Raw genomic sequence first — 15,207 nt, 5'->3', positions numbered from 1 at the left:
TGACCTTGAAGAATAACACATTGAAGAAAATAACATTATAATATAGCTTTAGTTTTATATTAAGGTAATGTTTATATCATCACTCTTGTTATTGTATAGTATAAGATTAAAAAAAGATAAAATAATATTTTTAACTTTTCAGTTTTAATAGCCAGTTTTGTTAAGTATTCCATTGTAATTGTAACTTTAGATATTAAATTTTTTTTAAAGATAGTATTGAATGAGGAATATTAATATTCGAGAATTATAAATATGAATAAATTATTCCAGTGTGGAAAGTGTCACCTGGTTGCGACTAGAATGCTTATATTATTACCACTATTGACGGAATTATTATATTTTAGTGTTAAAAAGAATATCAATATGGACTTATTGTGTTAATTTTTTTATCTGTATACAATGACTCAGACCTTTCTACAAAAAATTAACAATTAAAGCGTATTTATTTGTTGTTTATTAGATCATTTTTATAGTTTTTGTATTTTTTTGTTTTGATTTTGGTGGATAGGGATTTTCTATATAATATGTCCAATTCTGTATTTGTGTGTATTACAGACATACATACAAACACATAGGCCTATTTCGATTTCTTTTAAACTAGATACAGTATAGTTTTTGTAGAATATTTAAAATAAAGTATAATAAACATTTATTTACTTTAAAAAGAAATGGAAATCGCCACGTTAAGGAAATAAATCATTTTCTTGAAATGTTGTTTATATATTTGTAGCCACGTGGAAATAAAGAGCAGTCATTATAAAAGGAACACTAAACCCTCCCTTGTTCGTTCGTTTTCGTTTTGTCCGACGATTGTTGCAATGGTAAATCGCTAATTAGGTTTGTCTTGTATGGGTTCGTCCCACTTTTATTATCAAACTCTGTTATAAATATTATATTCTTTAAGCATATTTTTTCATCTCGTTTATATGTTACAACGTTAAAAGTAGTTTGTAGTAGTAATAACAACATTTGCTGTATATACATAAAAATGATTGATTTTGATGTTTTTAAAACCATATTTGCATTCGTTATTTTACATTTTTTAAAAAGTAGCTTAAATATATAAAAGTAACAAAATGGAAATAAAAAGACGATAAAAATTGATTTAAACGTACTTTTGACAGTTGTCATTATTCAATAATGTTCGTGTTCGGGTAGAGAGGCTATAAACTCAGGGGAGAAATATAAAATACCCTCCCTTTTCACCAAGACAAAAATGGATGAGATGAGTAAGAAGAATGCACAAGTTTGAAAATAAGATAGTTAGAATGAATAGAATGAAATGATGATGATGGTTAGAGTCCAAAATAGTATTTTGGCTCTGTGTGTATGTGAGACGCTTCATACCCGGATGTAAACTTTTTTTAAAAGTATATATATATATATATATATATCATACTGTCAAATTATAAAAACAGTGCTCATATTCAGAACATGATCTCATAATCGCGTCGAGCATAGCTGATTGGCGGAAATCTCCGTTTTTTTATTTGAAAAAATGTCTCTGGCGGGATTCGATCCTTAATCTGGTAGATGAAAATTTGTGATATATGGCTCTGTGGTCTAAAGGTTAAGAAAAAAAAATAGTATGAAAAGGTATGATTTATATATAATTTACACAGTGCTACGCAACACAATTGATTTACATATACACAATATTTTTTTTTAAACCGTTGTGTATTAAAGTTGGAATTTATTCTGAGTAGTCAGAATAAATTCCAACTTTAATACGCAACGGTTTTAAAAAATAACATTGTGTATATGTAATTGAATGATATTATCTTCATGGTCTCTAGCTAAGTACTTAGTAAAAGCATACTAGGCTAGCAATATAACCTAGTATATTACTACTGTATTCTAGACCAACCCTCTCTTATGATCTTAATAACGCTAGTATGTACCAATAAATAAATGGATGCAGATCGATCTGAACAGAGAGACGGTGGTAGGCCTAGGTGTTTTTATGGTATTTTTAGTCGCGTGGACGCGACTCAATAGTTCATTATGTCGGTCGGTCGGTCTGTCGGTCTGTCTGTCGGTCCGGTATCACTATGCGTTTTATCGCTTTTCTGTACTTTTTAAAAAATTGTTTTAGTTTTAATAATATGGTAACATTTATAATCAATGAAATCCTCTAATAGATATGAAAAGTGGTAAAAAAGAATAACAAATGCTTGGTAAATTGTAGATATAACAGTGCGATGAATTCTACTACAAATAGTATAATGATTATTATTCAAAGTGATGTTTTATTGGAGTGGCGTTTATTCAAATAAATACCATCCTAATAATTATTAATACATTATTTAATTTAAACATCTTTTGAAACTAACTGCCGTGACAGAGTCGGCCCAAGAAAGAAGACATTACGTCTTGCAACATGGGCAGACATCTCGGATAGCCTACAGTTATTCCTGCCAGCTTACCCAACTCAACTATCAGGATTTCACTCGATTTCCCACAATATATTCCGATTCTTTATGGCGTATATTTAATTTGATCTTTATTAATTTGCAGTATAATTTTTATTTTTTAACTACTGTACCTTCACACACGCGCGGTCCGTTCCTAAAATAAACAAAAAAAACTGAAATGGCTATGCAACTTAAGCTCCAGTCCTACTATCGGTTTTTTTCTTCCTTCTTCCAAAGGGACAGTGTATTGATTGATGGAAAGTGCCTGTTTCCAGTCACCTTTAGGGTCAAATCTATTATTTTAACTGCTCCCTTGTGTATAAAAAGAGAGACAATATTTGAAACCAGGTTGTTGCAAGGTGAACCCGAAAATTACTTTGACCGCGAAGAATTTAAATTGAGTTGAAAATCTACTGTTGAAATCATAAATTTTGTTAAAAAACTCTTTATAATATCTTCCTAAGATAGAAATATGGAACAATAGCGTCGATGTGAAAACTAATGTTATCAAATCTACGTTTCGCTGTACATCTGAGATAGATGCGTTTGGGTTCACATTCGCCCTAGAAGATTACCCCGAGATATATCTGGCATTGTTGTTTGTGGAGTGTATGTTCCACCTGATGGTCCTAAGAATGAGATTATGAACTACCTTACAAAATCTGTCGATAAGTTAAAACAGAAATACCCTAATGCTGGTTATATTATACTAGGAGACTTTAACCGATCTAAAATTAATACCATCTGTAAGACACACGCTCTCAAACAAGTTGTAAATAAACCAACCAGGAATGATGCCATTTTGGACTTAATAATAACCAACCTAAGTAAATACTACAATAATCCTGTGATACAATCACCAATTGGTCTGAGCGATCACAATGTTGTTGTTTGGTTGCCCAAATGTTACCAACACAAGATACATAGAACCTTGAAAAAGACCAATCGTTTGATGCCTGCCCATGCAATCCAGCAATTTGGTGAATGGATTACCCAGTACCCATGGACCGAAGTTGTTAACATGTCTAATCTCCAAGAGAAAGCAAATGCTTTTTATAGTATCTTAGATGTAAAAATCAACAAGTTTTTTCCATTGAAATCATTTAGACTTCACTGAAGCGACAAGCCCTGGATGAATAGGGTAGTGAAAGACCTTATTTTAAAACGACAAAAATGTTTTGCTAATGAGGGAAAGTCTAATCAATGGAAACTCTATCGAAACCGTGTCCAACTTGAAATTAAACGTGCAAAGTCTAACTTCTATAACGAAAGACTTAAAAGCCTCAAATCAACTAACCCAGTGAAATGGCATCACGGTATCCAGCTGATGGCAAATAAACTAAAACCCCCACCTATTATTCAAATACCCAACATTGCCCCTAACAATGATCTTGCTATAGCTCAAGATATCAATGTTTCTTTCTCCAAGGTCTCGCAAAGTAAGAAACCTTTGGTGCGTCAAAGTCTCCCAAGTTTCTTACCAGCTGAAAATCCACCCCAACTGGAGGAATGGGAAATGTTCTACCACCTAAAAAAAAGTTAAAGTTTCAAAATCTGCTGGACCTGATAATGTGCCCAACAAGATTATCAAAATGTTTGCATGTGAATTGAGTTTCCCATTAACAAACATTGTAAATGCTTCCTTTAGGCAATCTTGTGTACCTCGGCAATGGAAAGACGCCATAGTGTGTCCTATTCCAAAAGAGTACCCGATTAAACATGATAAACTAAGACCAGTTTCTTTGACTTCACAATTTGCCAAAGTAGCAGAAGGAATTGTATACAACCTCTTGTTAAACGATATTGGACCGAATATGGACACTAGCCAGTATGGGTGTATGAAAGGATGCTCTACATCACATTATCTTATCGACATGCTCAATCTTCTTTATAAAGGAACTGACAAGCCGCGCAAAACAGGACGCTTGGTTATAACAGATTTCGCTAAAGCATTTGATGGCGTTGACCATACAGTTGCAGCAAGTAATCTCATTGCACTTGGTGCCAAATCCTGGATTGTCGATTGGATATGTAACTTTTTCTCTGGAAGGCGTCAAAGAGTCAAGTACCAATCGTCTTTGTCAGACTGGGAAACTTTATCCTGTGGTGTGCCACAAGGTACTAAGCTTGGAGAAATTGTGTTCCGTGCCGCCATCAACGATGCTGTGAAAGAAGCAATCTGTGAAAAGTGGAAGTTCGTTGATGATCTTTCACTGGGCGAGGTAGTTAACTCTAATGCAACGTCTACACTACAACATGATGTTGATGATTTGGTCGCATGGGCAACCATGAACAAATTTCAATTGAACCCATCAAAATGCAAACAACTTAAATTTTGTTTCATGAAGTCGCCACCCTATATGACACCTATCAACATAAATGGCTGTGAATTAGAAACAGTTAACTATGCAAAAATGATTTAAAATTTGATGTCCAGGTTGACCATATTCTTAGTAATGGAGGAAGACGTCTACACATGCTTAGCCTTTTAAAACAGTTTGGGATTCCTTTTGAAGACCTTGCCCAAGTTTACACCACATATGTTAGACCAATTTTCGAGTATGCAATACCAGTATGGCACTCTAGTCTTACTGTTGCGCAGACAAATGCCATAGAGTCCATGCAAAAACGTGCATGTAAGATAATTTTGGGTAAAGATTACCAAGACTACAACACTTCCCTTAACATTTTAAATATTAAACGACTAGATGAACGCCGCGAAAATATATGTCGTAAATTTGCTACAGATTGTATTACATCTAATAAATTCAAGGATTGGTTTATTAGAAATCCTGAGCTTTCTGTTAGACTTAGGAAAAGAAAAGAATTTGTTGAGCCACTATGTAAAACAAACCGATACTATAATAGCCCTATGCTTTATCTTACACGCCTCCTTAATAAGAGATAGACTTTAACTCAGTAAAACTAAAGACATTTTTTGAAGATGTATAAATAAATTAAACATAATATGTGAATGTGTACAAATAAATATAATACTACTGTAAATAACTTAATAACTCCATAATTTTCACATTTTCTAATTTTATCAAATTTCATAATCTTGTAAATAAATAATCAATTTCCATATTTCCCTTATTTCATTAAATTTTTAAATTTGTAGATAAATTTTAGCTAAATTTGTATTTTTATGTATTTTTCTTGTGCAATATGTTTGATTCCACTTTTATTTGTTCTTTGATTTCTATGTGCACTTTATATACTGTTTTATGCCTGTTTTAAATGTTTTTATATTTGTAAGTATCATGTAATTCAGCCATTGGCTGCGATTTTGATATGCAATAAAATGAAATGAAATGAAATGAAATGAAATAGATAAGGTAGGTATCCATGGCAGAGATTTGTACCGAAGTTTTTACATTATGCTCGCCTATGTCAGAATTAACCATAATTTATATATAGATACGTATTATCCACCCTACTGTACACATAGCAATAGCAAGTAATAAGTCGGTAAAATGTAACAAATACTTGTTATTCTTCCATTAACTACCTCTATTGTACGTTATGCCAGATGACGTTCCATCGATGGTTTTGAATACCTTTCATCGTATTGAACACTATGTAATTTGTGAGGTTTGCACAGTGGCATGCACTGTTTGTTCACACCATTTCCCAACATAATAGTGGTGGAATTGTGAACTCAGAGATTGTTTTATGCTGTTCATTTTACAATAGTATTTATTTATTTTATCACTCTGTGGTCCCTAAATAATACACCTTTAGTAATTAACAAGAGAATACAGTACAGCATCTATCTGTGTAATACTATGAGCAGATTAAGAAATCAGCTTTTATTTAGTATACATTGTTATTGCAATATGGAAACTGTACAGTAATGCACATTTAGGATTTTTCCATTTTAGATGAGTGGAAATAGATAAAAAATAGGCGTTGAGTCAAACAAATTGCAACAGTTTCTTTTTTTTGCTGACACATGCTCAACTATATGTAGATAATATATCCAAAATCTACCCTGATCTGCCCATTATAAATTACCTAAATTAAAAATGGCTGCCATTTGAAACTTTTGACCTTAATTATCTCGTAAACCATCAAGTATTTTGTATAAGAATGTATTAAACACAAATATAAACATGACCCTAAACATTCGGAATAGCACATTTGATTTGACCTTTGACAAAGGTCATTTCATTATACCTTATAAAAAACCCTAATTATCTATTAAAACCATCGAATATTTAGTATAAGAATGTATTAAATACTAATATAAACATGACCCTAAACATTCCGAATATTGGTTTCACATCAACAAGAAACAGCGTCAGGGTAGCCCAGCTAGTAGAGATCATGGCTTACCACGTTGTGTAATTGAAAGATCTTATCTTCATGGCCTCTAGCTAAGTAGGCCTACTTACTAAAAGCATACTAGGCTAGCAATATAACCTAGTATATTACTACTGTATTCTAGACCAACCCTCTCTTATGATCTTATTAACGCTATAGTATGTACCAATAAATAAATGGACGCAGATCGATCTGAACAGAAAGACGGTGGTGGGCCTCCAAGCTATGAGGTTAACCGGGTTAAAATGCAAACAATGCATCCACGGACAATTTAAACAGGTTTCAAATGCATGGAAAAGTGCGCAATTCGTTTTTTTTAAATGTTGACTGGATGTTGCGATTGTACTCTTAGTCTAGGCCTATAGATATTCATCCGCATTATATCATGATAATATTTTTTTTTTCAATGTCAAAGCTAAATTTTCAAGACTATAATGTATTACTAGCTACCAGCCGTTTAAATAATGGGAAAGGGTTTTCTTGTTTTCTGTGATTTTCTTCATATACGGTGGTTCTCTTTTCGATACTGTGTTTCACACTGTGGGCCCCGACAATGCGTGTGTCAGACCGTGTACTATGTTAAACCAACTATATGTGTTCATAAAATGTATGTACACGGTGTCAATTATGTGAACGCAAAATGCAACTATGTGTACATTAACAGGGAATTTTCGGAATCCACTCTATCTACTTTAACCGACGGAACTGTAAATTTTTTTATTTTTTAGCCATAATTTGTTAGAGTATTAATTTTATTTAGTTCGATCTGGTCAATAATAGGAAATAATTTATTATGCATTTAAAATTCACTTTTGTTCGAAAATTCTAGTTGTGTCTAATGGATAAGGCTACCTTGGTGAGCAAATGATAAGACTTTTGCAGATGTGGCCAAGATGTCATAAAATCGATAGATATATTTAAAACTTGACAACCACAAGGAAATAATATACGATATTCATTATAAGTGTGTTATGACAAAAACATGTATGTATAATGAAAAGAAGTCAATTGAAAGAACACTAAATGTCATGACCCTAATCCGGAACATTGTTGATACCAACTCAGTTGGAAATGTTCATACAATTTTAACGCCTAGTTTAGATGTATTTTGATTAACTTCAACTTTGACTATTTCAATATCAAACCAGATTTCGTATCATAGTGACGTTGCTCGTCGTCGTCGCAATATTTATTAATTTAGGTTGCCACATTTATTTTGCAAATGTTGAAAATGGACTCTAATACATCATTTATATGTTTCCTGTTGTTTTTATGGGTGGATTTATCAATTGGTGTTAAAATTGCATGTAGTAATGATATTAATGTGAATGCAGTTTGTGAATGTACAGAAAGAACACACACAGTGAACTGTGCAAACCGTGGACTCAATGAATGGCCAGTTGGAATTCCATTAAACACACAAATTCTGTAAGTTTTTTTAAAAGTTTTTTATTTGAATATTTTGTACCTTCAATGACCAGTAGACACAATCATTCTATAAGTTTCAAATTGCGATGTTAAAGCTACGGTTAACAGTATTCTAAAATTACGTAAGGGCTAATTTCAGTAAACCAGGCGTATTTTTACTCAATGCAGAGATAGATGGCACTGATTCTCAAGTCCAGATTAATGGAAAATCAGTTTTCAAGATGTGATAAACACTGTACATCATTTTCGATGCTTAGGCCTAAACATACCTGAACATAATAAATGCATGTACTGATTAATGATGATAATAGTAATGTCCCAATTCTTTCCTCAACGCTTCAATTCCCATAGAGATGGTGATATTCGATAAATTTGTATTAGATTAAAAGAAATCAGTACATGCATGGTTTCCATGGAATTTAGCAATACGACCGATCAATATTGATTCTGCAAACCGTCTAACTAGGTAGATTTTGAAAGAATAAAACCTAGAATTTTCGTCTTACGTGCAAATACCTTACGTTGTTCAGTATGTTTGGTGTTGTTGTTTTTTAAATAGTTACATGAACGATAATAACCTGAAGGAAATCGACGAAGATGCTTTTTCAAAGCTACATAAACTTTTCACCATGTAAGTAATCTTTTACATAAATTCAAGCAAGCTACAGTACAGATGAAAGCAATATTTTGGGCTATTAAATGTAATATCATTCTCTAAAATGGTGACTTAAAAATGAATAATTTCAACCACATTTATTTCTAGATAAAAAACGTATTTTATAAACATAATTGTAGCAAAATAACATATTACAATTTCTTCTGACAATTATTTCAACTTTGATTGTTATTTGCTTCTTTTGATTTACTTTTACATACATAATGTATACTGTAATGATGGCTTGTGTTAACAACAATGTGTACTTTTTATTATATGGGTCTTTATAAATATTACATTAAATATATTGTAGATTATAAAATTTAGTTTATATTTAATTTTTGTATAGTTATAATTATAACATTTTCAGTAACTATTAATTTATTCGTAATTGTATTTATACCTATTTCTCGTAATATTATTGTAGTTGTAACTTAAGCCTATTATTGTGTTACCTTACCTTCTAATCGTGATAAAACAGGCTTAACAAAGTTTCTAACGTATTGATATTGCTTTGTGGACTTAAGAACACACTTTGAACATGTATTGTTCTCCAAAACATAAACAAATGCAGATGAATGACATCACATTTTAAACATTTTACTTATGATAAAATTATTCAAGTTATTCATTTATAGTTCAAATCATCTTTTTTCCTAAATTTGTTTTTGGGTAGGTAGTATAATATAAATTTTTTTTCAAATATAATACCAAAATCTCATATTTCACAACAATTGGAAAAGATATGTATTTCGAGGGCTATAGACTGGCCTTAAGCTAACAACTCATGGAGAATCATACTATGTTAATGAGCATCCGTACAGAGTAAGTCGGTCTTCATACAACTATGCAACTTAAAGAAGTGTATACATTTATATTAACATTTAGTATTGATATAGACCTAAGTCAATTAAGATTTAACATTCCCGAAGGATTTTATGTTCGCTAATCGCCATATGAGATGTCAAATCTTATATTTCACCGATATAAAATGCGATATAATTGTATTAGTGAAAATAACTTTGTCATGTCAAGACGTAACTAATTAAAGTATTGCTATAACGATGTTGTACTTGCATTGATCTTCATTAAATTTGTTTATTTATATCTTTATTGTTGACAGAAATGTTAATAACAATAAACTTAGTAAATTACCAAGCTTGCCGAAGACAATTGGTAATATGTAAGTCTGTTATGTTTATTAAACCCCATTGTTACTAATTAGTTTAATCATATGAAAACTGTCATATTATATCAATTTAGTTGACGTTATTTCATACAATAGTTACACAACAGCCATGCAAAACTTTCTTAGATTACTATTTCTTTTGAAATAGAAGTCGTATTGTGTTGCAACACATTGAGTTAAAGATTCCCTATTACAATCTCTTTTTTAAGATGTGAAGGTTTATTCTTATCTATCCAGACAGATTCCAAATGTTTCATTAAGTGAAGTGTGATTTGCAAGCAGTTATTACGTATCAATGATACGCATACATTAAAAGATACACTATGTAATGCATTGAGTTATATTTAGATATAAATAATAATTTAATTTATCTAATAAACATTTCAGACATGCAGACAAAAATTTGCTGACAGACATATCGACAGTTTTTAATGATCTTCCATTTCTTCACATTTTGTAAGTTAACAATATAATTTGAAAATGTTACTTCTTTTATGTGTGTAGAACTAACTTTTAGTAGTGACCTTTTGCTTCGAGACGGTAAATTAAGGAAAGTAGGTGGCATACATTCCGTTCATTGTATTTAGACGATCTAAGGATAAGGTCTTACAACCAGACGAATCACAGTTTACGTCTTTCTGAAACGGTTAAACCATAAGCGATAGCACAAGTTGTTTCATTTTGATTCTTCTAGAAAAAAAAATACCCGTAACCATCTTTAATGTTTTTGATTATGTTTTTTAGTTCATCTTTTTAAATTTGCTAACCTAATACCTAGCCTGACTAACGCAGAACCTTCTCAAGCACGCTCGCCGAGCTTGCATGCATAGGGTCAGGGGCCTAAGCCTAAGAGGAGGCTAATCGTTGTTGCTTTTGTTTCGAAGGCATTTTGCACCAGACTCTATTATTAAATTACCGTCTCTTTTCGTTTACCGTCGCGATGCAAAGTCTCACTATTGTTACTACTGGACGTATGCACTACGGTTTAAAACAATAACAACAATGAAACGTATTTCTGAAGATTTCACAGTCAATGAATAAAGCATAGAAAATGATAAAACGAAATTACCATTATACAATCGCATTTATTAAAGTATCCTAAGTAGTGACATAATTTTTTTTTTCATAATAGAAGCCTTACCAACAACAAAATAACTTTACTGAGAAATACGACATTTAAAGGATCCACTGTGATAACTGACTTGTAAGTTCATTTGTTACCTTCAATACTTGTTATGCAGCTGCTGCCGGTGCTTCTCTTGCCAATGCTGCAACTTCTTTTTCCTCTGTTGTTTTGCTGCTATTGCTGCTGCTGCATTTAAGAGTGATAAAAATGCATCAGCAGTGTATACGTCTTTGGTGCATCCAAATTGGTCATTGCGTATTGTTCTGTTTATTTGGTCCTAAATGAAACCACCAATTATATTGTTATAATATAATTATATTTATACAGTTATTTTGAGACAGACGTTAAAGATATAGGCCGAAAATCGTTTTATATACTATGTTTCAATTTAGGGAAAGGAATCACATTCTCGTGCTCGTTTCCAATCGTCTGGGCTCCATGCGTATTTTAAATTTCGATTTAGCTGTGGATAATCCTATTTTCTTGTACAGATGCTGTGTATTCATTTTTGTGTGACTTTTGTAGGTTGTATTTCGGAAGATATTAACTAGAAATGTAAGCTGATATTTTCTGAAAATTCTCTTTCATTTCCATCATTGAGATCATTTGTGCTAGTGCAAGTGCTACAAAAGTTTCAAGTTGAAACACTTTGTGTGACGCCAACATTTGTGCTGATAGTTATTAGTCTGAGATATGAGCTGATTTAGTGCACAAAGTTTACCATTGGTCTTTATATGATTTTTGTGCAAGACATACTTTGGTACATCTGAAAACCCAATTCTTAACTGATTCTGGTGATGCCTATTCGAGTCAGAGGTCAATGACCTGTTTTTCACGTAATTTTAAAACTGCCCTAACTATGGGAGTGGATAATTTGCGTTACAATTACAGCTTGTATATGTAAAATATTAATTTTAATCATTTTTTGGTAAAAATCACAAAAAAAACAGCTAAATCATACATTAAATGAAATTCAATGATAGTGTTTGTATTCATTGTAATGAAAGTTTTTGTCATAAACCTATCATAAGTCATTTTGGATTGGACTCTTGGACATCCTATTTACTTTACTTTGTACCGATATAGTGTTAATGGTGATTTTGTTTTAGCCAATTTTGTCATTTCTGTTTATTTTCTTATATTGCTTAGTCATCCATGGTTTGTCATTTACTATTATTGCAACTCATAATTGCTTATTGACAAAGAGCTGAATTACTGTATATAACATATATTGTTTCTGACATATATATATATATATATATATACATTATGGTTAATTCTGACGAGCACAATGGAAAAACTTCGGGACAAATCTCCGCCTTTGTTACCTACCTTATCTATCTCAGATGTACCGTGAAACGTAGATTTCATAACATTAGTTTCCACTATTACGATATTGTTCCATATTTCTATTTTAGGAATATATTTTAAAGGGTTTTGAAACAAAATTTATGATGTCATTGGTAGATTTTCAACTCAGTGCGCGCTAGAAGTAATTTCTGGGTTCACGGCGAGTCCACGGGTTCACCTTGCAACTTCCTGGTTTAAGCTAAATTGGCCGTTGGTGGCGATAGCCATTTTAGTTTTTTGTTTATTTCGGACCGCCAATGTGAAGGTGCAGTAGCAAAATAAAAATTATACTGCAAATGAATAAAGACTAAATGGTCGTGCCCACAGATGGTTCTCGAATACACAGTAATTCCAGCGAGAAAAAAACTGGAGATTTCAAATGTACGTACTGCAGACTATAATAAATTGTCGTTTACAGAAACGAATAAATAGACACAATGATTTATGTAGTCAACCAAAATTAGTACCCTGAGAATTACTTCCGAAAGAGAAACTTGTCACAAAATGGACTCATTTAAACAAACCCAATTTGTGTTTTGTGTGTTGAGGGATGGGGAAGAGGATAGGTACAAAGAGGAACAATTTTTAAATAATATTCTTATATTATTTGTTTTATGTTGTATATATATTGTATATTATATAAATAATATACCACTAAATACAGTAAACCATTTGCGATTTAATACTTTGTTAAAACTCTCACTGTGAGTCATAGTCGATTGAAATAGTAAAGTACGTGTAACGATACACCACTACGACGTTTATATATTTTTTAATTATTAATTAATACAAACGTTAAGCAACTGTCAGTAATAAAGTTTATTTATTTGTATATTATGTGTTTATAATCTAACAGTAGGGCCTACCCACACTCACAGTAATAACGTTTATTTGTATTTGTTTATATTATATCTAACAGTACCAACATTCACAGTAAGAAATTTGCGATTCAAATGGCGATCAAAAGTGGTTAATACCTATTTACAGTATTGTACAGCATTGCAATACTATTTATGTTTATTCTCCAAGGGCCCATAAATTTACCTACTTGTGTTAAACCATGGAGGTAAGCCTATACCTCTATGGTTAAACCAAATAATTTGGAATGTTCCATTCATCGCAAATCAATACATTTATATACACGTATATTAAATCTATCAAAATCGTATTTTTTTTTTAAAGAAAATCGGCCTGTCTTCAACATTATGATACTGTACTCGACCGGTTTTCAGCTATTAAAAACAATTATCGTAGGAGAATATAGGAAAATGCGAAGCATCCTCGTATTATTGTGTGCAGGTATTTTTGAAGAGGAAATCCATTAGCAGGCCCGTAGCCAGGGGGATTTTTATGGTTCGGGCTAACCCCCCTTTACAGCGAAACCCCCCCCCCACCCCTTAATCGACTGCGAACCCCATCCCCGACATCCCCAATACCTCATACCCTCATCTCTGAAAATCTTCCAAATAAGTGCCCCACAATACAAAAGGTTATTTGTAAATTGAAAAATTCGTAAACTCGTTCGTGAATAACTCATACCTTATTGTTAAACAAATGATTTGGTTGCCGATTTTCACCTGAAAAATAATACGAATTTTTGGTCCCAGGATGTAACATGATATTGACGCGAGCGAGGACACCGCTGGACAACCGCGTACCTATTGTTTCGATCACTGGCAGTCAGCATGCATAAAGTATATAGCCTTCCGACGTACATCAAAAAATGGAACGCTGCGGTTACCTACAATATTTATGTGTGGCTATGAAGTATAGTGTATCATCATAGAGGATTATAGTGAACTGAATATATTACACTATAATATCTATGGTATCATGTACTGTAGTTTACATTAGGCCTATAGCATTCGATTATTTTTTTCTAGACCACCAGCCGATACGTAGGCCTACTCAACTGTATCAATACCACCTATTTACATTGATATATTTAGTTTCCTCAACAAATTGCTGTAAATAAATATAGATAGAGCTATCAGGGGCGGTCGCAGGACTATTTTAAGAGGGTTGCCCAAATACTCCAGGGCTGTAGACACTGAGTATTTGAGCAAGCAAATTGTTAAATGAGACCCCTAGATGGCCGCAAGTAGTACTCTCGCACGTAAAATTCATGATCATTTTTTTTTCGTTCAATGCGAACGTTAGGGGGAAGTCTCCAATGAAGGTACTTTTGGTACGGTAATACATTCTAATAACTGTACTCAATTAATGTAAATTAATTATCAATTAATAATTTTAAAAAGTTATACAAAAAATATGAAGCTGTTGCTATAAATATATTGAGCAAAAGGTTAAATTGTATAATTTGGAATTTTAATTAATTTAAAAATGCTAAATAAAGTCAGATGTTAAAACCACAATTTCCAAAAATTCATTTTTATTTATCCACTATAAACTTTACAAAGTGTTGTTTTAAACCACACTCCAAATAAAACAAAGAAAATAATGATAGGAATTTGCAGAAAGAAGCAAACTTTGCCCTGCTACCGGTATAACACGGTTCAAATTTCGGAACGTCTATAAATTACTACGGAAATTCGGCCTCATATTTACGAACGTACGGAAATGAAGATAAATAGGGTACTACACGCATCGGAAATACAAAACTATACGCACAATTATGATTTGGCCTAAAAATTGGCATTAGATTATGAAAAACCTCCGGCAAAACGCAATAATTATGGACAAATTGATTATTAGGCTT

General features: G+C 32.2%; 1 protein-coding gene across 4 annotated transcripts in view; it reads left to right on the top strand.

Moving 5' to 3' along the window:
• The first annotated feature begins 7,898 nt into the window (after positions 1-7,898).
• Positions 7,899-15,207, top strand: part of LOC144840058 (keratocan-like) — a 62,202-nt gene continuing 54,893 nt past the window's right edge. For 2 of the 4 annotated variants that reach the window (XM_078695712.1, XM_078695710.1), the window contains exons 1-5: positions 7,909-8,168; positions 8,728-8,799; positions 9,947-10,006; positions 10,400-10,468; positions 11,145-11,216. In XM_078695712.1, the coding sequence (XP_078551838.1) occupies positions 7,963-8,168; positions 8,728-8,799; positions 9,947-10,006; positions 10,400-10,468; positions 11,145-11,216 (479 nt within the window). In that variant the 5' untranslated portion in view covers positions 7,909-7,962. Of the gene's footprint in view, positions 8,169-8,727; positions 8,800-9,946; positions 10,007-10,399; positions 10,469-11,144; positions 11,217-15,207 lie in introns of all 4 variants that reach the window. The other 2 variants (XM_078695713.1, XM_078695711.1) reach the window with 2 other exon arrangements.

This window comes from Antedon bifida, chromosome 4 (assembly GCF_963402885.1).
Source record: "Antedon bifida chromosome 4, ecAntBifi1.1, whole genome shotgun sequence".
Lineage (NCBI taxonomy): Eukaryota > Metazoa > Echinodermata > Crinoidea > Comatulida > Antedonidae > Antedon > Antedon bifida.
The sequence above is the reverse complement of the archived record's forward strand: the minus strand, read 5'-3'. Positions and strand labels throughout refer to the sequence as shown.